At 38.0% G+C, this 23,214-nt stretch overlaps 1 protein-coding gene and 3 long non-coding RNA genes across 6 annotated transcripts; 2 read left to right on the plus strand and 2 right to left on the minus strand.

Moving 5' to 3' along the window:
- The first annotated feature begins 1,511 nt into the window (after positions 1 to 1,511).
- LOC110676319 lies at positions 1,512 to 2,220 on the plus strand. Its single transcript, XR_002500267.1, has 2 exons — positions 1,512 to 1,853; positions 1,919 to 2,220. It is a non-coding gene; the product is annotated as an uncharacterized LOC110676319 (long non-coding RNA).
- Positions 2,221 to 2,581: 361 nt separating this feature from the next.
- Positions 2,582 to 15,112, minus strand: LOC110676320. 2 transcript variants are annotated; one of them, XR_002500268.1, is made up of 3 exons: positions 15,020 to 15,112; positions 14,507 to 14,953; positions 2,582 to 2,938 (listed from the first exon to the last, which is right to left on the minus strand). It is a non-coding gene; the product is annotated as an uncharacterized LOC110676320 (long non-coding RNA). The 2 variants fall into 2 exon arrangements; XR_002500269.1 differs by lacking the exon at positions 2,582 to 2,938 and adding an exon at positions 13,554 to 13,643.
- Positions 3,059 to 3,630, plus strand: LOC110676321. Its single transcript, XR_002500270.1, has 2 exons — positions 3,059 to 3,393; positions 3,454 to 3,630. It is a non-coding gene; the product is annotated as an uncharacterized LOC110676321 (long non-coding RNA).
- Positions 15,113 to 21,208: 6,096 nt separating the features above from the next.
- LOC5575922 (S-methyl-5'-thioadenosine phosphorylase) lies at positions 21,209 to 22,743 on the minus strand. Of its 2 annotated transcripts, XM_021843760.1 has the most exons (3): positions 22,326 to 22,743; positions 21,422 to 22,268; positions 21,209 to 21,336 (listed from the first exon to the last, which is right to left on the minus strand). In XM_021843760.1, exons 1-2 carry the CDS (start codon positions 22,341 to 22,343, stop codon positions 21,447 to 21,449), a joined length of 840 nt encoding a protein of 279 aa, XP_021699452.1. In that variant the 5' UTR covers positions 22,344 to 22,743; the 3' UTR covers positions 21,209 to 21,336; positions 21,422 to 21,446. The 2 variants fall into 2 exon arrangements, with proteins under 2 accessions (XP_021699452.1, XP_001655913.1); XM_001655863.2 differs by having other exon boundaries at positions 21,209 to 22,268.
- Between the last annotated feature and the right edge of the window lie 471 nt (positions 22,744 to 23,214).

A 23,214-nucleotide genomic window follows, 5' to 3' on the forward strand; every position in this document is an offset into this window, starting at 1 on the left:
AAAATTGGGACAGGGCTTTAGGACCCAATTTGGAGGAATATATTGTGAGCTTGAATGCAATATACAAGAAGCTTGATACGTTGGTTTATGAGCAATATCACACGGTGGACTCCATCGAAGCATCTGTTGAACAAACGAGCGTAGGAGTAGACGTATCGAGATGAGTGCCCTAAAGATAAGCTCAATTTAAGCATTCTTATTTTGGTCAAATTTGTAATAAGCAGAAAGCTACGTTCAGATTAGAGATGATATTACGCAATAAAGGCTGTGTTGATATAAAAAGCCATGCATCTAGTTTTCACCTGAAATAAGAAGTAGGGAAAGTGTACCAGTTATGGTTATAGTGGTTCCCTATTTGGCCATATGTGAAATTTTGATAACTTTCACATTTTAAATCTTTTTGAATGTTTTAACATCAAGATATATCTTAAATCTAACTAATACAACACACAAATGTTTTCAAAATTAGAAGACATCAAAGTTATCACGTATGGCGAAATAGGGAACCACTATGTCCATAACTGGTACACCCACCCTATGAGGTTTGATATTGCTGTTGGCGTTTGACGTGCAAACCTTGGCTAACTAGGGCTTCTAATGCGGTAACACAAAGCAATCGAAGGATACTTAGCAACCATAATCCATATCACCGCCAACCTAGCAAAGAAAATCTAATTTTGACTTCGCATTTCTTGTGAAAAATCTTACCGCGTTTGGTGTTCCCGCATTTGATAATTGCGTTTCAAATGCACACAGCAATATCAAGAAAGCCTATATTACGTTATATCAGCTCTAGTCTGAACGTAGCATAATTTTAACCTGTAATTATCAAAAGTTTTGAAAAGTGAAAAATAGTTTTCCAAATAACACTTTAAAAATAGCTGTTTAATCCTCGACCACAAATACTCTAGGGCAAGATGCATAAATTGACAAAAAAAAAACCTATTGTTTTTATTTTTTGTAATATCTGAAGATCTTTATCTTCATTATCTGAAAGTATTCATCTTCGACCGATTTAACGTTCAAGGTACTATTTAAAAATAAATATCTCCGAAAATATTTCTTGGATTTCGCTTGATAATTCAAATTTTTGTTTAATAATGTAAATTAAAAAGAAATAAAATGTTTTGAACGAAGCGAATACCGTATACTTAGCTTACAATAAGATGTGGATTTTCTAATTTCACGCTTTTCCTTAATTTTTAACATCATGCTCATCTTGCCCCACTGCCGTTGGAGCATGGGTGGAAAGTTATTAATGTACTCAAAACAACTGTAATATTTTTCAAATTAGAAGAGAGAACAAAAATATCACTTTTCAATTGGGTCCTAAAGCCCTGTCCCAATTTTAGTGCCAAACGCTTAAGTTTAGGCCAAAAACACATGTTTACTCAATTTTCTAATGTTTTCCGATGGTTTAAGCCCAAAAACATTTTTATTAGATTCTGTCACGTCCTTTGGCTTAAACTCAAATTTTGGGTGTATTTTGTTTTCCGTGTCCCTTACGAAATGTCAGATAGGAACAATCCCAGTGGTCGAACTAAAACCCCTGTGGTGTTTTTGTCGACTACACGGAGATAACTGGAAATACTAGTTAGTATGATTTAAATGATTTCCATACTATTTTGTAATTATAATCGTTTCAAAGATTTCAATTTTATTCTTTGTCATGCATTTTCAGGATAAAATAATTTCTATGCATTTTGTCTTGCCGATGTTAATCTTGAGACTTCGCCATTTTACATCAGTACCCGCTCAGAGACCATCGGCAGATGTGGAAAACCGTGCGACTTCTACTGTTAAGATTTTCGTAGAAAAAAAAATGTGTTCGACATTAGTTTCACGAAAAATAGGTAAGCCGATGGTATTATTTCAATTCACTGATAAGCCAGAATGAACAACTTCATTCTCTCAACAGCGCCATGGAAGCTAGAAACGAAATCAAACCGGACAGGATCTAATTTCAGCGAAATGGTCGCCGTGGCCGTTCAATCATCCAAAGCTTGGTTGGCCGCAGCAGCAGCTGTATCAGGACAAATGGCTGATTTTCCCAAAACTAAGAACGGACTGTTACCAGCTTATTTGGAAATCATCCTGGAATGCACAGAGCCTAAGCCATCTGAAGAAACACGGACGGGAACCGAACAGCGTAAATTATTTCTGAAATATGATTATTCTTGAAAGCTTTTGAAATATATTCGTCAAATTGCTCAATTGTTATTATTGCTTTCTTCTTCTTCTAATAAAAATTTTTTTTTTTTGTTTTTATATGCAGTAACAGAAATACCGAGCTTTTATGCACCAGTTGCTTAATTGCCAGATATGCATCAGTTGAAATAAACTACATTTATACTGGCAAAGCTTAAGTTCCATTAATGCATTGCAAGGGGTAAATAGATCAAATATGGTTTTAGTGTGAAGTTTAATCATTTCAGTATATATTTTTTTATCCGTGTAAGCGAACGTCAAACATGATCAAAAGTGTCAAGGTTCATTTATGGACCAAATTTTTAAATTAATGTTTAAACATGATATAGAAAAATTGAAATTGGAAAAATTGCTAAAGTAATTACAGTAACATGCTTTTTCGTGTTATTAAATAAAAACAAGATTTCATTACAAATTTTAGGACCCAATTCACGGATTGCATGCTCTCGGTTTTCAGCGCATGCAGATCGCTTTCTTTCCGCAGCTGCTCCTGCTTATGGCTCAGATGACCGCTCACAAAGTTTTCCAAATCGAACGCGTTGTTGAAGATGACTGTGCTCCCCATGCTGGAGAATAGTTGTACTCGGGCAGATGTTTAGGGTCACATGAGCTTCTCCTGCCGCACGATATTTTTCTTCAAATTCACCGTCTTCTTCTGCACCTTCTGAAATGTGTTGAGGGCGGCCGTGAACGCATCCACCTACCGCTTCCGCTGCATTTTCAGGTGCCACTACACGGAGAAAAACGAAAATACTAGTTAGTGTACGAAATATTACTTTTCCAATATTTTGTTCTTTTAATCTTTGAGAAACTTAAAAGTTATTCGCCGAATTATTATATTTTATACCTTATCATGCTTATCCGCGATTTATTTTGTCATGTGCTTATACGCTTGGGACTTATTCAAAATAAAGTGCCATTTTGTTCAGTTTGGTATCAATATCACATCGTGTTCAAGCAAGTTTCTCTTTTTAATCCTAGTGTCGTGACAATAATTATTCGACTTTCTTTGTCTATGGATATCAAGTGAAACTCTGGAGAGAAAAGCAGCAATATATTATGCCGGGAATAGATCATTCATCGCCAACACAACACCGGTCTTTCCGCGATTATGCCGCGTTTGGCTCACATCAAAAACAGCATCCTCAAAGGATATTCTTCCCAGAAAAGCTGCCATAGGAAACGGTAAGTTCGTTTGTCGTATTCCTTTCGGAATCTCATCATCATTTTGCCAAATTTTTCCAGATCATTTAAAAATGGGCCTAATCCACTCCAGTCGTCGTGTGCGGAACAAAAATGAACAGATTGGAGAAAGCATCAACTATGGATAGCAAAAAACGGAGAGAACTACATGATTTATATGATAATAAATTAGTTACATGCAAAAATGCACATTCTTTTATTTTGTCTGGCCTTTGTTTACTGTAAAAGAAGAAAAAAATGCTAATTTTATTCAAAGCACTGGATTTTTGAACTTTAAGCATCAACCGCATAATTTCCAAAAAATCATTCATCAAAATAAAATACGTTTATACTAGCCAAGATTAATATGCTAAAATGCATTGCAATGAGTGAATAGACCGAATATGATTTTAGAATAGTATTTAATCAATTTAGTATAATATTTTCTTAGCGTGTAGGTTGTTTAGCAGGTTATTCGTGTCGGTGATCAGCTGCTAGGTGTATAGAGCTTAGTGACATTTGAACACACGTAGACTAGCATACGCTCGTCATACACAGTTTGTTTTTGTTTTCCTCAAAGAAACTTGCACACGCTTTCCAGACTCATCAAAATGCATATGGAAATATTACCCAATTTGAAAAATTTATACACGGATTCTGGGTGTTTTTCGAGACTGAGTGCATATTGTTTTCCTCTAAGGTTCACAACTACATCTATACTAGGTCACCCATACCATCGGGCGTGAAAACCACTATGGACGAATCCTTTTGCAGAATCTGTTGGATCTGGATGCCGGTTGCGATGATTGAGTTGAAGCAGTGTTAAATGATGGAATGGTGTTCCTCTTTCGTCTGGACGATATTCCTTCTCAAACAATTCGATGCGGGTCCGGATCAATGTTACGTATTTTAATTCAGAACCTTGGATCCTGATGGTTAACAAACCGGAAAAGTTATCTGCGGCCCAAAACATTTTTGCGATGATGATCTGATCATAAGGATCATAATAAAAACAAAAAGTCGTCCGTCATGGCTGAGTCAGCTGAACTAAAATTCACCACATCGTTAACGTCAGAATAGTGGGGGTACCTCATGCAAACCATCGGGGATCATTTTTAATTTGAACATCTAGTCACCCTAAAAACGTGTTTCTGGTAACCTCTTTCACTGTTTTGTTTTGATTCTGCGTTCCGTTCCACAGCGTTCCATCTCGCTTCACTCCGATCCATGAGCTAAATGACGTTTGAACCATTTTTAATTTGAACGATGTGCAAATTAACGGGGTACAGATTAAAAAGTGTTCAGATTAAATGTGGTCAAACCAACGGGGGTACCCGGTATCAGTCGCGACGCTTGAAGATTGAGAAAAAAAAATGTTTAAAAAAAAGTTTGCCCTTGTTTCTGTCGGATCCATAATATATGGACGTAGATAAGGATACTCCCTCAACAGTGGATGTTCTTTGTCCTTGTTTCTGTCGGATCCATAATATACACACTTAAATTATTTCACCGACCTCAGTAAAATTTTTCGCCGAGAACCCAACAGCTGAGAATTCGGTAATTTTTAATGCCGAATCTCGGTACTTATTTTACCGAGATTTCGGCAATCCGATTTTTTTGCCGAGATCTCGGCGAACGTTACCGAGATTCGGTAAACGTTTACCGAGATCTCGGTAAAAATTTTACCGAGGATCGTCAAATTATTACCGAGATATCAGCTGTTGGGTTCTCGGCGAAACCGTTTAAGTGTGTATGGACGTAGAAAAGGATATTCCCTCAACAGTGGATGTTCTTCAGTGGAAAGGAAAGGTCTACTATGAGGAACTGAAAAACAAGTATTTTCTGTGCCAACAAGAGGGCCACCGGAAGAACGCATGTCCACAAAATATAGCACAGAACCGAAATTTGAATGGAAAGCGAGCTGGAAAACCACCCTACAGCTATGCTGCTGCGGTTATCCAGGGTAGTGACGTGGTGGTGGAACAGGAAGTTATCGAAGTTGTGGATGAGGAAATCATAGAAGAAGTACAATTGGAAACTGTTCCAACTGAAACAGAAAATAACGAAGGTCAGGAAACATCAAAAGTGACGGAACATGTTATTTATCAAAGCGAGCATGAAAGGACTTTGGCTGAAAATTGGACGAAGTACGAAGCGGAAAAGCGAAAGCGTCAAGAATAATATACACTGAGAACAGCGTTGCGGTTGAAAATACTATATCAGAGGGTTAAATTAAATACACAACGCCACTTGATTTGTGCAGACTAAATTCGCATTTATTTAGAATATTTTGTGCATTCAATTTTACCATGGCACCATTCATATAGTAAAAATGACTATATCATGGTTAAAAACTTGCAGCAGACCAGAATCGAACCGAGGATCTGGGGAGTGTCAAGCGCGAACGCTAGCCGCTCGGCTATCGACGCGGTTGGATTGAGAGGGAACAAAACGCAAATAAAAAGCGTTCATGATAGCTCAATCGTGGTCGGAATAGTAAATTTAAAAACACGTTCATGGTTCTCATTACTGCAACGCTTGTTTCAGTGTAGGAAGAACGAAAAATCAATGCAGCGGCGGTATCAAGAGAGTTTGAGGATGCGAGAAAGAGAACAAAAGGAACACTGGGAGAAATAAGAGTCTACACTGAGAACAGCGTTGCGGTTGAAAATACTATATCAGAGGGTTAAATTAAATACACAACGCCACTTGATTTGTGCAGACTAAATTCGCATTTATTTAGAATATTTTGTGCATTCAATTTCACCATGGCACCATTTGTATAGTAAAAATTACTATATCATGGTTAAAAACTTGCAGCAGACCAGAATCGAACCGAGGGTCTGGCGATTGCCAAGCGCGAACGCTAGCCGCTCGGCTATCGACGCGGTTGGATTGAGAGGGAACATAACGCAAATAAAAAGCGTTCATGATAGCTCAATCGTGGTTGGAATAGTAAATTTAAAAACACGTTCATGGTTCTCATTACTGCAACGCTTGTTTCAGTGTATGAATGGATAGTTGCGCGAATAGTGAAACCAAATCTACACTCAAAATAATCCAAACGTCATTGTTACGTGGAAACATACGTGATTTTTTTCCATCGCACTTTTCATGCAGCACCTACGTGAATCATTGGTAGCACAGAATGAACGCATGAACTATTGAACTCCGTTTGATCCACCAGCGTTGAACGTACGAGCTACGTGGATTTTTCCGTAGCTTTTTCGAAGCGTTTTAATATATCCTACTTTGTTTTCCCTTCAAATTGATTGAAATGGAAGCCCACTTTATTTCCAATAAACTTCTAAAATAAACTATTTCCCAATTCGAAACATGTAAACCAATTTTAAAGATTGAGGTATTTATTTTATTCAAACTAAGCTTTTCGAATGAAAAAATCCAGCGAGATATCCAATGCTGCCCCCATATTTTCTGGTCGATTGTGCTGTAACCTTTACATGCTATAATATGAATGAAATCAGGTATAAAATATGAATTAATACAGGATTCTTCGGTATTCAACGAGTCCATACCTTTAAATCAGTCCTTAATGAGGTTTGAAGTTCAGCAGCTCCTCACGTTCTTCGAAAGTCTAGCGGACGCCATCTTAGCATTCGAGCTCAACACTGAATGTACGTGCGATATGCAAATGTCAAAATGAACTTGGGTACCTACGTGATTTCCATAAGGGTATTTGACAGTTCATGTTTTACCACTAACAAAGCGCGCATGTGTGAGTATGTGTATAGTACACACACTGATAAAAATCCACACGCTCGATCTGTGTGTTTCAAATTATGGATCGATTCATGAACGTCCATATCGATTTGCTATGATTTTCTTGCAAACTTCGTGTGTGTTACACATTAAATTCCTGTGTTTTGCTTCATGGATTGATTCATCAACCGACAACAGGGATTCCATATTTTTTCCACATAAGTTCCCGAAGCTTTCTCTTCAGATTCATATGTGTCAACCTATGGACGCATAGATCATCACTCCAACACGGATTCAGTGTGTTTTGCTTATGGTTATCTTGTGTCATAATCATCATGTTCAAGTTGGTCGATTCATTGATTTGCGCAATGAGATTGTTATGATGAAATCCATGAGCTATGCTATCGATATCATCATGCTTCCAAAGAGAAGAAGCAAATTTTGAAGCTGAAAGTGTTAGATGAAAATTTGTGAATTCGATTTTTCTTTTATTAGTGAAGTTGACCGATATACGAGAATTCTACCTTTCTATAAGAAAACATTGATTATAATGTAGAGTTTAGTAGAAAAATCGGATTCCACTAACAGATTTTCCTGGCTTTCAGTTATGAGAAAAAATGGAATATGCTTATCCCTGGCTTCCCAAATTATGGATTTGCGGCGCCCCGCTTGTTGCTGGCTCACGGGTTTGAAAAAAAAATCAAGAGAGCTTGCGACAAGCAGAGGAGCCTCGGATCCATATTTTGGGGAGCAAAAGTTTTTCTACCAAATTTCTTCTTTCAGTCCCATGACATTTGACAATATGACTATCTAAAGCTACTACATTTTGAATTCAATAAGCAAATCAGTTGGTTTTCATGATTTAATATTTGGAAATTCATGTTTGTTTCACATGACAACCTAATGTTGATACACATGTTTTTATACCGTGAAATCAATGATGAAATCCATATGGCTACCACACTCAAATCATGTGGTTTTCCTCATTGCGCAAATCTATAAGTAAAACACACGACCTTGACGTGTAGATTTTTCTCAGTGCAGTTTGTTTTCATAGAGAAAATTTAACCTCAAATTATTCCCAAACAAAAATAAACAGTAGATTTGCATAACTTTAAACAAGATTTAAAATAAGTTTTGCTGAAGTTTTAAAAATTTTACGCGATGCCTGTGACTTGTGCGGTTCGTTCTTGCAAGAACAACAATGTTAGCAGCGAGGAGCGTTTTTTTTTCCCTGCTGTTCGAAAGAACAGCACTGCACAATGGTCCAGATAGCAAGTTTAGGCGGACATGAACTTTTCGACGTCATTTTGTGGTTTTAGAGTATAGGTTGCTTCCCAAAAGTGTCTCGAAAATAGTTGTACTACAATTCGTACGAAAGGGATTTTTTTCTGCACTAATCGCAATAGTGTCCTATACGCCAACTTTTTTATGTTAATAGATAGCAAGTTGGTATGTTCAGCAAAGTTGTATAATATTTTAATACAAAAAACTTTGTAGAACAAACTTTTTCTCTATCTCTTATACTTTCTGAGATAATTGACTTTTTATATGAATAAAAAATGAAGAAAATCATTTTTTCACTCATAAGTCATTTATTTACAAATTTTAGCAGCCTACTATGTTCTGCAAAGTTTTTGGTACTGCTATATTCTACAACTTTGGTGAATATACCATAGTTGTATTTCTTCTTGTTTTCTTATTGTCTTCTTCTTCTTCTTCCTGACGTAACGTCCCAAAGAAGATTTTAATTTAAAATCATGCCGTATTAAAAGTCATAAATGGTAATATGTTGCAAGAGTTGAGAGGCATTCAATTTATTTATCTTGTGTCTTTGATTTATGTATAGCAGTAATTATTACAGTAGTTAAAGTCGTATTGAAATCAGTCATAGTAACCATGTCAAAAAAAATACAACTGCGATTGCTACTCACATCAGATCCAGTGATCTCACTGACAAATCGTCGAATCGCACAGAAGCATTCGGAATTGCACGAAGAAGCGCAAGAATTATTGAAAAAGTTTTGAAAATTATGCTTTTTAAAAAATATAGTACACTCTACAAAATCTAAACAGGTGTTGATTATTTCATGCTGAATCGCAGCGGCCATGACTTTTGTGTGTTTTATAGAAAAGATGACTGTGTTTTAATTGCAAATCACCCGTCATTGAAAATAGTCTTAAAAAAATATATAAACATAAAATATTTACCAAATTTCACTCAAATACTTTTTAAGGGGTGTAGAGCCACGGTGTGACAGGTAGGTTCATTTTCAAGTGCATCTTTGCGAGTTATTTGGCCTGTAATATGGCATGATTTTAAATTAATATCTCCTACAATAAGAAAACCAGAAGAAACCCAACTGTGGTATATTCACCAAAGTTGTAGAATATAATAGTACCAAAAACTTTGTAGAACATAGTAGGCTGCTAAAATTTGTAAATAAATTACTTATGAGTGAAAAAATGATTTTCTTCATTTTTTTTATATAAAAAGTCAATTATCTCAGAAAGTATAAGAGATAGAGAAAAAGTTTGTTCTACAAAGATTTTTGTATTAAAATATGCTACAACTTTGCTGAATATACCAACTTGCTATCTATTAACATTAAAAAGTTGGCGTATAGGACACTATTGCGATTAGTGCAGAAAAAAATCCCTTTCGTACGAATTGTAGTACAACTATTTTCGAGACACTTTTGGGAAGCAACCTATACTCTAAAACCACAAAATGACGTCGAAAAGTTCATGTCCGCGTAAACTTGCTATCTGGACCACTGTGCACTGGGATCAACCAATTGCTTATTTCGCGGCGTGTGGCAGAGTGGCAAAAAGCTTGTGAACTCGAAAATGTGCTATCTTCCTCGAAGGTCTGCAGCCGGCACTTCGTTACAGGCCAGCCAGCACATTTAGATAACTTGGATGATGTTGATTGGGTACCATCCTTGTTCCTATCGAATTTACTTCAAAATTCCCTCAACGCAACAATTTCATCTGAAGTAAGTTGTAGGATTGCCGAAGCAGAACAAGCTGAGTGTGACGTCATCCAGAACTGCGGAGAAGAATCTGCAGGACCGAGCAATTATGCAATGGACCACGGAAGTGAAGAGCATCGTTCAGTGATTGAAACTGAAATGGATATCGGTGCAGTTCTGGAGGAATTTATTGATAGCCACAATTTCGTAAACACCGGCGATCCATCAGAGGAACCAACCGATCTACAGGAGCTAATCCGTCTGGCTGATTGTTGGACTGATTTCGATGTTTCGATGGAATGGTATATAACCGTTTAAGCAATCGCAAAACAATTTTGTTAATTAGTCCTAATTGTCCTTGCAGTGGTCGTCAAGAGGTCGTCCAATATAATTACAGTGACGTTAGCAGTGACAGTATCACAATGGAACAAGACGCCCCGAAAAATGTCACAAGTTTTGACTGTTCGTTTAAAGAAAGTGTATGCGTTCAAACCGAAACCAGTTGGATTCAGGAAGCTGCTAAGGAGAAGGAGCACCGAAGTAAACTAGAGGAAGCCAACTTGAAACTGCGTCAAGAGAACATCAGCCTTCGACAAAAATTGGCAGAAGCAGAACTGGCGACAAGGTACAGCGTGTCAACGTTGGAGTTCCAAAATAAAAAATGCAAATATATCACTGGTATCTCCTCAGGCGTTTTACTGTGACAGCTTTTCGAAGTTCTCAAAGAGGACTTACCGATGTTCGAAGCAGATTACATGGAAAAAATGTTCGTGTTAGCTCTTCGAAAAATAAGGCTAAACGAACCGTTCCAAAGTCTTGGACTAATCTATGGCATGCACCCGAGTTTGGTATCAGATAGAGTTTTTCACGTCATCCACTGTATGTATCCCTTTCTGGCTGGTTTAGTTCGATGGCCACCGCGTGAAGTTTTGAAGAAGCACATGCCACATGCCTTCCGTCAAAAATATAACGATCGAGTAACTATAATACTGGATTGTTTTGAAGTTCCCATCGAAACACCGCGAGCGGAACAGATGGTAGCTAACGCAAATGTATATAGTTTTTATAAACACCACAAGACAATCAAGGTATTAGCAGGTATTACCCCAGATGGAAGCTATTCATTCATTTCAGAAGCATTTGGAGGTAGGACATCAGATAAGCAGATAACTTTGATGTCGGGATTTCTCGATCACATAGAGGAGGGTGATTTTGTGTTGGCAGATCGAGGATTCTTGATCGAGGATATCTTAACGCAGAAAAAAGCAACGCTGAGTATCCCCGCCTTCAAAAAGACAAATCGCCAACTTGAACCACTGGATGCCTGTGATTCAAAGGAGATTTCTGCATTAAGAATTCACGTTGAGCGAATGATAGGATCTTTGAGGCAAAAAATGTTAATTTTAACAGATATAATACCTATAACCCTATTAGAACGTTGGAATTCTGGAATGCCAGTACTAGATCAGATCATTCGTATATCCGCAGGAATTGTAAACTTGTGTCCCAGCATTGTTCCCCAATAAAAATAAAACGAGTTCCTTTCTTTCACATTTTTATTCATGTTATACTGAATCGTACTTTTCATGCTGCTGAATTCGAACTATGTTGTATCCATATGAAAAACCAGTATTGCTTATATTGGCTCAGTGTACGCTTTGTATAGTAGTTCTGGGAGAATTACATGTTGGAAGAACAGTGAAGCTTTATCGCGACATGCTGACTAAAACGTGTCATTTCGTTTGATTTGAAATAAATATTGCTTCTGAGGTGACCATATATAAAAATATCCAAAAGAAGCGTTTGCCAGATGTACCTGCATCAAGGCTTGGTAAAAGTACTTATGGTTTGGATTCAGTCCAATATCACCATCCGTTGTTCTTATTACATATGGGTCGCTCATCTTTAAAAGAGCTTCTGTCAAATCTTCATTGTTTTTACCAGCATATGGAAACTTAACCTCGATAGTTATCTTACCGTGACAATCACACTGAATTAACCCATTCGGCGAAGCTCCAAGAAAAGGATATTCGGAGCAAATTATAAGGCCACACTGTTGTTTGACGGCATTGTTGTGACAATGAGCTACAGCTATATACAACCAAGGGTGGAACTGGCGGCTCTTTACTGCTACCCCTACGTGTCGCTGGTTCTAAAAAGTAAACAACCATACAAAATTCCGACCAAACAATGGTGAAGGCGTAATCGATTTTCTAGAAAACATCCATTTTGGGAATTACGCCGAATTTGCTAATTAAATTGCCAACAGCGCACTGCAGTAGCACGTAGCAAATAACTGCTTGCAAACAATATCTTTCAAGCGCATCGATTACCTGTAATTTTGCGAACAATATTTTTTACTTTTCCGCGTTAAGCCTTAAAACTGGTTCTGGACTTAGGTTGGCGGCTTTTCAATTTTACTCCCATTTGACAGCCGCCCTCCACCCTTGTATACAACTGATCATAAGCTCGAGATTCGTTGTTTTTTTCCATAGCGCATTGATGCTGTCTGTAATGATGAATCCTTGTTGTAGAAAATTTTTCGGATAAGTGAAATTGAAGGTTGGCGAGTTTCGTGTGGCAACATTCCCGTAGCACCGACGCCGTGATACGACCAGTACGAAAAACCGCCAATGTGCACTTTGGTTCTGAGATGTTGTGATTTCAGTGATACGTTGCAATTTTCTCGCATCCTTTGCCAACTCATTATACGTAGATTGTGTTAAAACATCGAGCTCGGATTTTATTTTTGAACGATAGCTGCTGTCAAAAAGATTCATTAAATCGTATTCACTGTACTCCTCTCGAAATTTTATTGCATCCTTGCATGTGGTGCAAACGAATGAACCGACTCCACAAAATGAATGCATTGCTGCAACTTGCACACCTTTCTCCTGAAGATTTGTGAACAAAGTGTCGTATCTGTCCTGTGTTGGCTGCATAACGGGCTCCCAAAAGCGTTTAATTTTCCTGCCAAATGAAATGTCTTTAAGGGGGGTCCGTAGCCTTGAGGTTACGCTTTCGCTTCATAAGCGGAAGGTCATGGATTCAATTCCCAGCCCCTCCACAAAAAAAACCCGTCCAGCCACCAGAAGACGCCGCACGGAGGACCGTGCGTTGGTGGAGCACATCCATCCTCCGTCAGTATCAGATGGTGACTGAGACAAACTGACCCTCTTCGTAGGCAGCTAGCCTCAAACGACTTAGGAACACGGCAAAATGAACCACCGCAAGAGCAAAGGACTATGGCTTATGGAAATCGATTGGACTGAACCGCAGAGCTCTCTCCTACCTGCTCGGTGTGAGAGTAAAAGAGTAGAAGAGAGTGAAAGCAGATGTAAATATAGTTAAGTTAAAAATAGATCTGTATCGGTATAGCAGATACAGACGAACAGAATCCGGCACAGTAGTGGCCACGAGCACGGAGTGCCTTATAAAAAAAAAAAAAAAAAAAAAAAAAAAAAAAAAAAATGAAATGTCTTTCACTTTTTTATACAAATTATTTTGTACATTCAGTGGCGGCTTGTTCCAGTACGCTGGTAAATCAGTGACTGATATCTGGAATGATTCGATATTTTGCATTAGGAGGTGTAGGCGGATCATAGTGAGCTTATCAAGGATTTATAAGCGGTTTCTTCACCACCGCTTAGGCCTTGAACCTGGTTTAATCGTATGGGTAAACGTGGTTTATGGCTTAAGCGAACGTGAAGAAATTGGCCCTTAGTCACGAATAGCACTTAAGTAAGCAATACTTATATGATTTTTCATTGTACAATGCTTGCATGAAGTTTAATCAATGCGTTTTATAGAATGAAATGGCTAGCAATATTGTTTGCCAGGTTAAATCACACATTTTCCTAACATGTCTAATCGCTAACCGACAATTGTGGGTGGTGCAAAGTGTGCAACCCAGTGGCACATAATGATCAAGGCAAGATTTGTAAGCTTAGATGTTTTTGAATCTAGTTTTATATGGTCAAGTCTTTGTTGAACAGTCCTCCTTACATTCAGTATTGATTATACTGAACCAACTACAATTTAATTTACATTTAAAAAAAATACTGTGATAATACACGATGCTCACTATGCCCCGCCTACCCCTGCGTATTTCGAAAGCTTCAAGCACAGATAACAGATGTTTATGTTAGAACAAAAATATTCTGAAAACCTGTGTAAATATTCAAATTGAAACTCCTTGCAATCACTAGCGCCGCCACATAACAAATTGCGTCAATCAGTGGTGAATATCAGTATCTTGAAATATTTCACATTCACCACTCACATCGTCATTGGAACTTAGCGATGACAGCGCCACCACCTCGTTGCTACTTGTGTTGCCATCCAAAATGACCATTAATTGGCTTACACAAATTTACAATCGGACTTCAACATCTGTTGTCTGTGCTTCAAGAGATAAATACCTTTTTGTCCAGAAATTTTTGTCTGATGTCATCGAGGGCAAACAGAGTGGCTCCAACATGAGAGCATGTCTCTAGTAATCCAATGGCACAGTCACAGTGTGCGGATAAAATACGACCGCTGTGATCAACTAAAATCCACGGATTTAACGGGCGCTCCCGCAGACTGAAAAAATGCAAAACTTTGAAACGAACCACATAAACATTCACCAATTTTCTGCCAGACACTAGTTTCACCCATCCTTGTTGGAACCAAAGATTAGCTTCCATGCCTTTGGCGCTATCTTTAGCAGCTCAGGTAAACGGATTAGGCTCTACAACCATGTAGTTATAAATCGCTGTAAAATTCACGTTGAGCGGTACATCCATCGGTGTTGTGCTGATCAAATAGGGATCTTTTCCGCATATTTTAATCTTTTCTGCGTATCGCTTCCTCGCTTCAGGAGCATCCTGTAAATGTGGTCAAATTATAATCTTAATTGATTTAAAACAAATCCTAATTTAACAACAATTTACCATATTCTTGATACAAACGGAAAGTCGTCTACCGTCTACACGGTGTGTTTCGTAGAACAAGTTTATAAGCCATTTTACGAGACGTTTCGGAACAGCTGATCGCCGAAACGGCGTCAATTGACAGGAGACCTGGGATTAAATCCAGCGTGATTTTTAACAACGCCTCATCTTACCAAATGGGGGACATGGAGAAAATGACAAAAAAGAGATCCAAAAATGTTCGTTACTGCAACATTACACCTAGTTGTTGTATCAGCTACCTCTTTGTTACCCAAATTGCACATAAAAAGGCACTTTTGTGATTAGAAATATTTTAATAATTTTTCTCCATTTAGGTTTTCGCCTGTATGAAAAGCTACGCTAGAAATGCGCACAGTCATCAACCATCATCGTCGCGAAAACTGACGACGATGATTGAATTCTCCCAGGTCTCCTGTCATTTGACCAGCTTCGTAAAATGGCTCATTACAAAAAAAATAGGTAAGTCTGAAACTTCTCCGCTGAAACTTCAGCGTGAATTTTAACAATGCCTCATCTTACCAAACGGGGACATGGAGAAAATGACAGAAAAGAGATCCAAAAATGTTCGTTACTGCAACATTACACATAGTTATTGTATCAGCTACCTCTTTGTTACCTATATTGCACATAAAAAGGCACTTTTGTGATAAGAAATATTTTAATAATTTGTCTCCATTTATGTTTTCGCCTGGATGAAAAGCTACGCTAGAAATGCGTACAGTCATCAACCATCATCATCGCGAAAACTGACGGTGATGATTGAAAAATCCCAGGTCTCCTGTCATTTGACCTGCTTCGTAAAATGGCTCATAAAGTCTAGGTTTCTCGCGTTCATTTCTCGCATAACTTCTGATCTCGCCCTAAAAGCCATTGGTAACCATGTGTGTAGCTCGTTGTTTCTGAGCATTTGAATGGATTTTCATGTTATTTAACAACGCTATGGGGAAGAAAGGATCATTATCTACCTGCCCGTGATGTTGGTTTGGATGCTTATTTTTTCATTTGCTCAGAAACAAAGAGCTACACCCATGGCTACCAATGGCTTTTAGGGCGTTATCTCAGAGTATGCGAGATTTGCTGCTAAAACCAAAATAATCGGTCGGGGGGTCCAGAGTAATTTTTTTTTGTTTGATTTCGAGAGACTTGCACATATGTTTGAATTTGCCTATTTATGTGTTTATGTACATTAGGGCGGTTCAAAATTGAAAAATGTTTGAGAATTCAATCTCACATATGTTCCTTACTATCCTTACTATAAAAATAGTGTTCTGTGAAATTCTAGGTGGTGATTTAAGGTGGCCCAAAGACAATGTAGGTTTATATGGAAATTACTATAGAGAAATTTTGAGGTATGTTCCAAACACGCTTGTACTGTAATGTAAGTACAAACTTATTATCCCATTGTAAAAGCTCATTCTTGAAACCATAATAAAGAAATTCGCTGAAGAGAGAAATTCAGTTCGACAGATAGCAGAAGAGATATTCATGAGTTTGTTTGCTATTATTTAGATTAACCCCTCTACCGGCAGCTTAATTTTTTCAGCACAAAAATATATTTGAATCGCGATAACTTTTTTGTTTCTCTATATTTTTCCACAATTTTTTCACAACTTCTCAAAAAAAACTCTTCTACTTTTGGAATCTATGTCGGTATTGACCATTGGTCAACTGGTTTTAAAAATATGCTCAAAACCGATACAAATTCTGAAAATAAGAGTTTTGGATTTTTTTTTTTCAAAAATATTGAGAAACAAAAAAGCTATCGCGATTTGAATATTTTGAAAAAATGAAGCTGCCGGTAGAGGGGTTAATATGGGGTTATAGTACTGTAAACAAGCACAAAAATCCCAAACCCATTTTAGCCTCATGATGTTAGTTTCTGATCTTTTTATAAGAACTGTGCCATAAGAAAGTAACATAAAAAATATAAGATTTGAAACTTTGAAAGCTACACACTCGGTTATCAATGGTTTTAAGGGTGAATATACATAGAAGCCAAACCTCGAATTTTCAAAAGCACAAGTCTAGAGAAGCAGACAACCGGTAACTTACTGGTCACTCGCTGGTGGCGACTAATCAATAAAATATTCAACACAAAAGGTTGTCAGGTTCTCAAGATACAAATCTACAAACAAGCTCTAGAAAATTCGAGGTTTGATATCGATGCATCTTCACCTATTAAAAATATTTGCCAATAACTTCTTACATCATTTTGACTAATTTAAGTACGATTTTCAAGGTTTTTCGTGGACAATAACTAAAATGACGTTTGAGACAGTTTTGCAATTATGCGTATATCATATGTCATATATGCTTATTACAGCTCTTTTGAGCAAGAACAACTTTACCTTCCAAGCTAAGGTGTTCAAATGGTTTGATCTTGCAGTTTGTCCCGTATCTATGTTCAACGCAATGTGTGTCGGTAAAAAAACACATATCCATGAATACTTCACACAAAATAAAAAAAAATGTTCTGGACCCCCCGACCGATTATTTTGATTTTGGTCGCAAATTAAAGAGCAAAGTCTAATTGTTTTTAGTGTGAAATTTCAGACTTACCTATTTTTTTGTAATAAAGTTACTCCACAAAGACACCGTGTCTACACCACACGAAGCTACTTCTTTGACAGCGGTTTGCTTTCATAGCGAAACCCCAAAAAATAATGGTAAAAAATACGGCGACTAATTTTAGCACTGGGGCTAGATTGCCTTATAAGCCATTTTATGAGACGTTTCGAATCATATGGTTTCCGTTTGTTTACCAGCTTTGAAAGTTTCTGGCGGGCCGATTTATTTACGTTTCTTCTAGCGTTACATTTGGAAGGAGCTTTTTCAACAATGGCGCTGGTGGCAATGCAACAAAGTTTCTAATTTACGCATGTAAAATTGAAATCAGCAAGCAAGGAAGGTATTTTTTATCTACAGGTAACATGATACATGTAAACCGGTAGAAACATGTGCTGAAAGAGACGGGGACGTCATCGCCAACAAAAATGTGACCAGCGCCATTCAGATGTCACGCTAGTTTTTTGAACAACAACAATGAGCGGCCCGCCAGAAAACGTCATTCGAACGTCTCGTAAAATAGGCCTTTTCATGTGACAGATCCGTCTATGCATTTGTTTACATCGCTGGAGGACCGGTGCTAACACGGGCCTGTCATTTTCATAGAAGAACTGTCAAAGTGCTTCCCGATCAGCTGATTTGAGACGTCATGTGAATAGGCCTATGGCTTATGTACACACTTAAAAACGACATCGCTGTTCGGAAATTTATTTTACGGTCTTCGATCAGTAAACCACAAAATATAAATACCAAAATATGAAAACTTGAACGGCCATTTTAGAAAGTTCTCAAACCATGCTTCAACTTTGCCGAATATGTCGAATCAGTATTTCCGCATCTAGACGTTGCATTTTTCAAAAACGTAATTATAACCCTGATTTTTTTTACGACCGATTTTTTTTACGACCCCCCGATAACGGTCGTAAAAAGAGGTTGGGGTGTAAAATGAATTTCGAATGGTTTACGTGATTTTTAATGTAGCAATGACGTTTGGATTTTTTTGAGTGTACCTATCGAACTGTCAAACCGTCTAGGGTTCATTCACAAATTTCATAACGCTAAAAATGGCCATTTTCGACACCCACCCACCCCGCGTAATGCTTTTTGTATGAATATTTTACAAATTTTGTATGAGCTGTAACATCACACAGACACCCACCCACCCCCTTCAGCGTTATGAAATTTGTGAATAAGCCCCTACCTATCGAGCAGACCAGCAAAATAGATAGCACGGTTGTTTGCGAATACCCTTTAATGGGTAAAAATATACCCATTTTCGAATAGGGCACGGATCTGTCAAAACATGGGTGAATTTAAAATCTCGTAAGGGGTAAAAATTTACCCATTTCTAGAATCCCCTCTCGTTCTCAATAATGGGTGAAAAATAGGCAAATTTAATGCGCCACCAGCATAGAGGTCGCTAGGTAAGAAGGAGAGAAATGTCATTGAAAATGTTTGTTTACGTCCAAAATTCAATTTTTCGACCCAAAAACTAGCTCATAATCAATTAATTATTAAACTATTCTCCATTGGCATAATCATTTTGACCCTTTATTCTTGCGATACGCATGATTTCACAACAAATTTAGCCACAAACAAAGAATCCGGAAGTTTATAACCTATGTAGCCAAACACCAATTTTCCAATTTTATCCCACAAATCGTACATGAGCACTGACCGGATCTGTACATTTTGGAAGGAAAAAAAGTTTATCATGTTTTTCAATGATCTCTGATCGTCTACAACATAACTATTCCGAGAAAAAGTGTAATATGTGTGCTCCTTCCTATGCTGCACACGGTGCGTTCTCAACCCAACCTCTTTTATGACGGTTCTCCTACTAGCCACCAGATGTCGAAGTGATCGTTCAGCTTTGAAAATATTAGCCTATAGTTGGATAGATTCCGCTCGTCAATTCGCATTTGTTTACGGTAACCCAATTTTGTTAATGTTTATTAATAAAAGAGTTTAAAAATTAATATATTACCACGCACAGGGTAGGTAAGTGATGCATATTGTAGATAATTTGGCAATAATATAAATTTATTCTCTTTTTCTGCACTTCTAGGCTGCATCAAGGTTTGCACCGAGAGCTTCACTGGCTTTTTCCTGCAGATACATAAGTGCATTTAAAAAAATGCCTTATCAAACGTATTGATGTATTTTTTTTAAATAAATCGCTTGGACATAATGTTTTTGGAGATGTTTATTGAAGCAGAACGAAAATTATCCCTAAATAGGCTAATATTTTCAAAGCTGAACGATCACTTCGACATCTGGTGGCTAGTAGGAGAACCGTCATAAAAGAGGTTGGGTTGAGAACGCTCCGTGTGCAGCATAGGAAGGAGCACACATATTACACTTTTTCTCGAAATAGTTATGTTGTAGACGATCAGAGAGCATTGAAAAACATGATAAACTTTTTTTCCTTCCAAAATGTACAGATCCGGTCAGTGTTCATGTACGATTTGTGGGATAAAATTGGAAAATTGGTGTTTGGCTACATAGGTTATAAACATCCGGATTCTTTGTTTGTGGTTAAATTTGTTGTGAAATCATGCGTATCGCAAGAATAGAGGGTCAAAATGATTATGCCAATGGATAATAGTTTAATAATTAATTGATTATTAGCTAATTTTTGGGTCGAAAAATTGAATTTTGGACGTAAACAAACATTTTCAATGACATTTCTCTCCTTCTTACCTAGCGACCTCTATGCTGGTGGCGCATTAAATTTGCCTATTGTCATTATTCTTAATAGCTCCATTGACCATTCTCAAAATGGGTAAATTTTTACCCTTTTTATATCATGAGCGTGGAGAACAAAAAAGGGTAAAACTTTACCCATTCATTGACAGAAACCACTTTTACCCGTTAAAGAGTAAACCGTGTTTACTCATTAAATGTGGAGAGGCACTTCTAGCGAAAATGGGTGAATTTTTACCCATTAAAGGGTAAACGCAAACTACCGTGAGGGGCTATTTTTGAAGACGAAGAAGAACAAGCATAGGCCTATTCAAATGACGTCTCAAATCAGCTGATCGGGAAGCACTTTGACATTTCTTCTATGAAAATGACAGGCCCGTGTTAGCACCGGTCCTCCACCGATGTAAACAAATGCATAGATGGATCTGTCACATGAAAAGGCCTCTTCGCGCAACTCTCCATTCATAGACTCTGGGAGAAATGTGAAGCGGAGAGAAAAAGCCAACAGGAGAAATATAAACAGGACCAAACACAAAATCATCAAACACTTCCGGTGGAAAACCAGTTGCAATCTCCACCCAAGAAGAACCCTCGAAAACAGTAATATATTAATTAGCAAATAGTTCATTTTATTTGTATGATTATTCAGTATTCGGCTCCGTAATGCCTTAGGGCGCTTGAGCCTTCTAAATAAACGAATAAGTAAAAAAAAATCTCTAAAAGTTCCTCTGAAACCTTTAGAATTTTGCACCAGGATTCACCGTAAGCATAATAAGGGAAAAAATGACGTAAGAGTATATTTTGGTCAAAATAACGACTTACTAGCTGACTTGTTTTAAAAAAGCGATCAAGTCTTTAAAAAACGACCTTCTAACTCCCTGCTAACAGAATAAATAGTTTCAATGTGAAGCCAATAAATACCGACAATTATTTTTATTACACTTTCATGTGGTACACTTTTAGCATCGACTGATCGAGATTAAGGTGCAAAGAAATATGGCTTAGATTATAAATGCAAGTTAGACTGCCCATACTCGCATAACAGTCCCATATTCTATGGGATTTCCTATGTAAATGGGACTGTTATGCGAGTATGGGCAGTAGATTGACCATCAAGATAAATCGTAGATATTCTTTAGTATGCATGGGGCAGCATGATGCTTCCGTTGACTGTCTTCGTCAGCTCCCCAATCGTCTCGGTCCAATCCATTTCCGCTATCTTCGGAATGACGGCCGTAATCAGCTGAGTCACTTTGGTAACGTTCTTCTTAAATGTGGCCATAACATCGGCCACGTTCACATTTTCCCCACAATCTCTCCAGCAGTCGTAATCGGTTGCCATTGCAATGGCCGCATAGCAGAGACCAGCTTCCTTGGCCAAGACCACCTCCGGAACTAAGGTCATGTTCACCAAATCGGCACCCCATTGGCGGAACAGGTTGCTCTCTGCTTTGCTCGAGAAGCGAGGCCCTTCGATGGTGACGACGGTTCCCTTGTTATGAACGCCTACAAGACCTAACTCTTTGGCGGTTTCAATCAATACTTCGCGGGTCCGGCTACAGAAAGCCGGTTCCATCGGAACGTGGCAAACTCCCACCAGCATGTCGTTCCCATCGTAAAACGTTTGAGCTCGCTTCGTTGTGCGGTCGATAAAGTTATCCGGAATAACCAGATCCCCCGGGTGGATTCTCTCCTGGAGGGAACCGGTAGCAGTCGAAACAATTACGTGAGTACATCCGACCGTTTTCAAGGCCCAGATGTTTGCCCGATAATTGACATTCGAGGGCATAATTGAATGATTCCTCCCGTGGCGGGCCAGCAGAACGCAATCTACCCCGGCGATCTTTCCTTCAATCAGCACATCCGATGGATTACCGAAATGAGTGCTCACGACCTTCTCCGAGCGGGATTCCAGAATCTGACTGTCATCCAATCCGGAGCCTCCGATGATTCCAATCTGAAAAACAATTGGTTCCGTTTGTTTTCATTGTTAAAAAAGTTAATCGAATCTAACCTTAATTGCAGGACGCATTTTGAACTGTCGATTGCGTTAAAGAGCTGCCTTCAATGGAAACCAGTACCGAACAAGATTAATCAGAAATTTAAAAGCAGTGTGCTCTCTTTTATTGACTTTTTTCTTCTGACTAAAATTTGATAATCGTCACTTCTATCAACAGAGTGCACTTATCACTTTTAGAGTTTGTCTTCTCTTCTATCACACTGGGATGGAAGATTAGCTCTGATCGATTCACTTGCTTACTGAATGTGGCGAATTATTATGATTTCATTTTACTGAATTAACTTTAATAAATAATGCTATTATTTACAATAAAACATAGATTACTAGACTTTAACACAAAAATCTTGAAAAATTCAAATTGTTCGAGTTATTTATCGACAACCAAGTTTCGATAGGTTTCCAATACTTGAGCTTGAGAATCCAAAGCTACAAAAAGTAACGATGCGCATTCACCATTTCACTGGCGGCTGTCTCACGTTTCACGTTGACGAACAACGAGCGCTGGATCACCTCTCACTTATGCACGCTTGAAATGGCCCACACTGAAAAGTGCAGAATTCGAGTTCTTCCTACACGCAAACAAATTTTCTTGTATAATCTACCGAAGCCATGGTAGAATTAAGAACTGCGCTAACAATTTTCAACCGACTATAAAAATCTGTTAAGTTTCAGGAAATGTATGCATTTCGATAGTCTAGTTCACTGCGTGTACACACCGCAACCTAGGGTAGATGTACCAATAGTGGAGGTACTAAGCACTTTTGAACTTCATTTGACCGCCTAAATTCAAGAAGCGCAATTAATGTACATGTTAATGTTGTAACGGGAAGTAACGACCATTCACTTAATGAGAAAAATTATTTCATCGCAGTAACCCACGGCA

Source organism: Aedes aegypti, chromosome 2, assembly GCF_002204515.2.
Source record: "Aedes aegypti strain LVP_AGWG chromosome 2, AaegL5.0 Primary Assembly, whole genome shotgun sequence".
Lineage (NCBI taxonomy): Eukaryota > Metazoa > Arthropoda > Insecta > Diptera > Culicidae > Aedes > Aedes aegypti.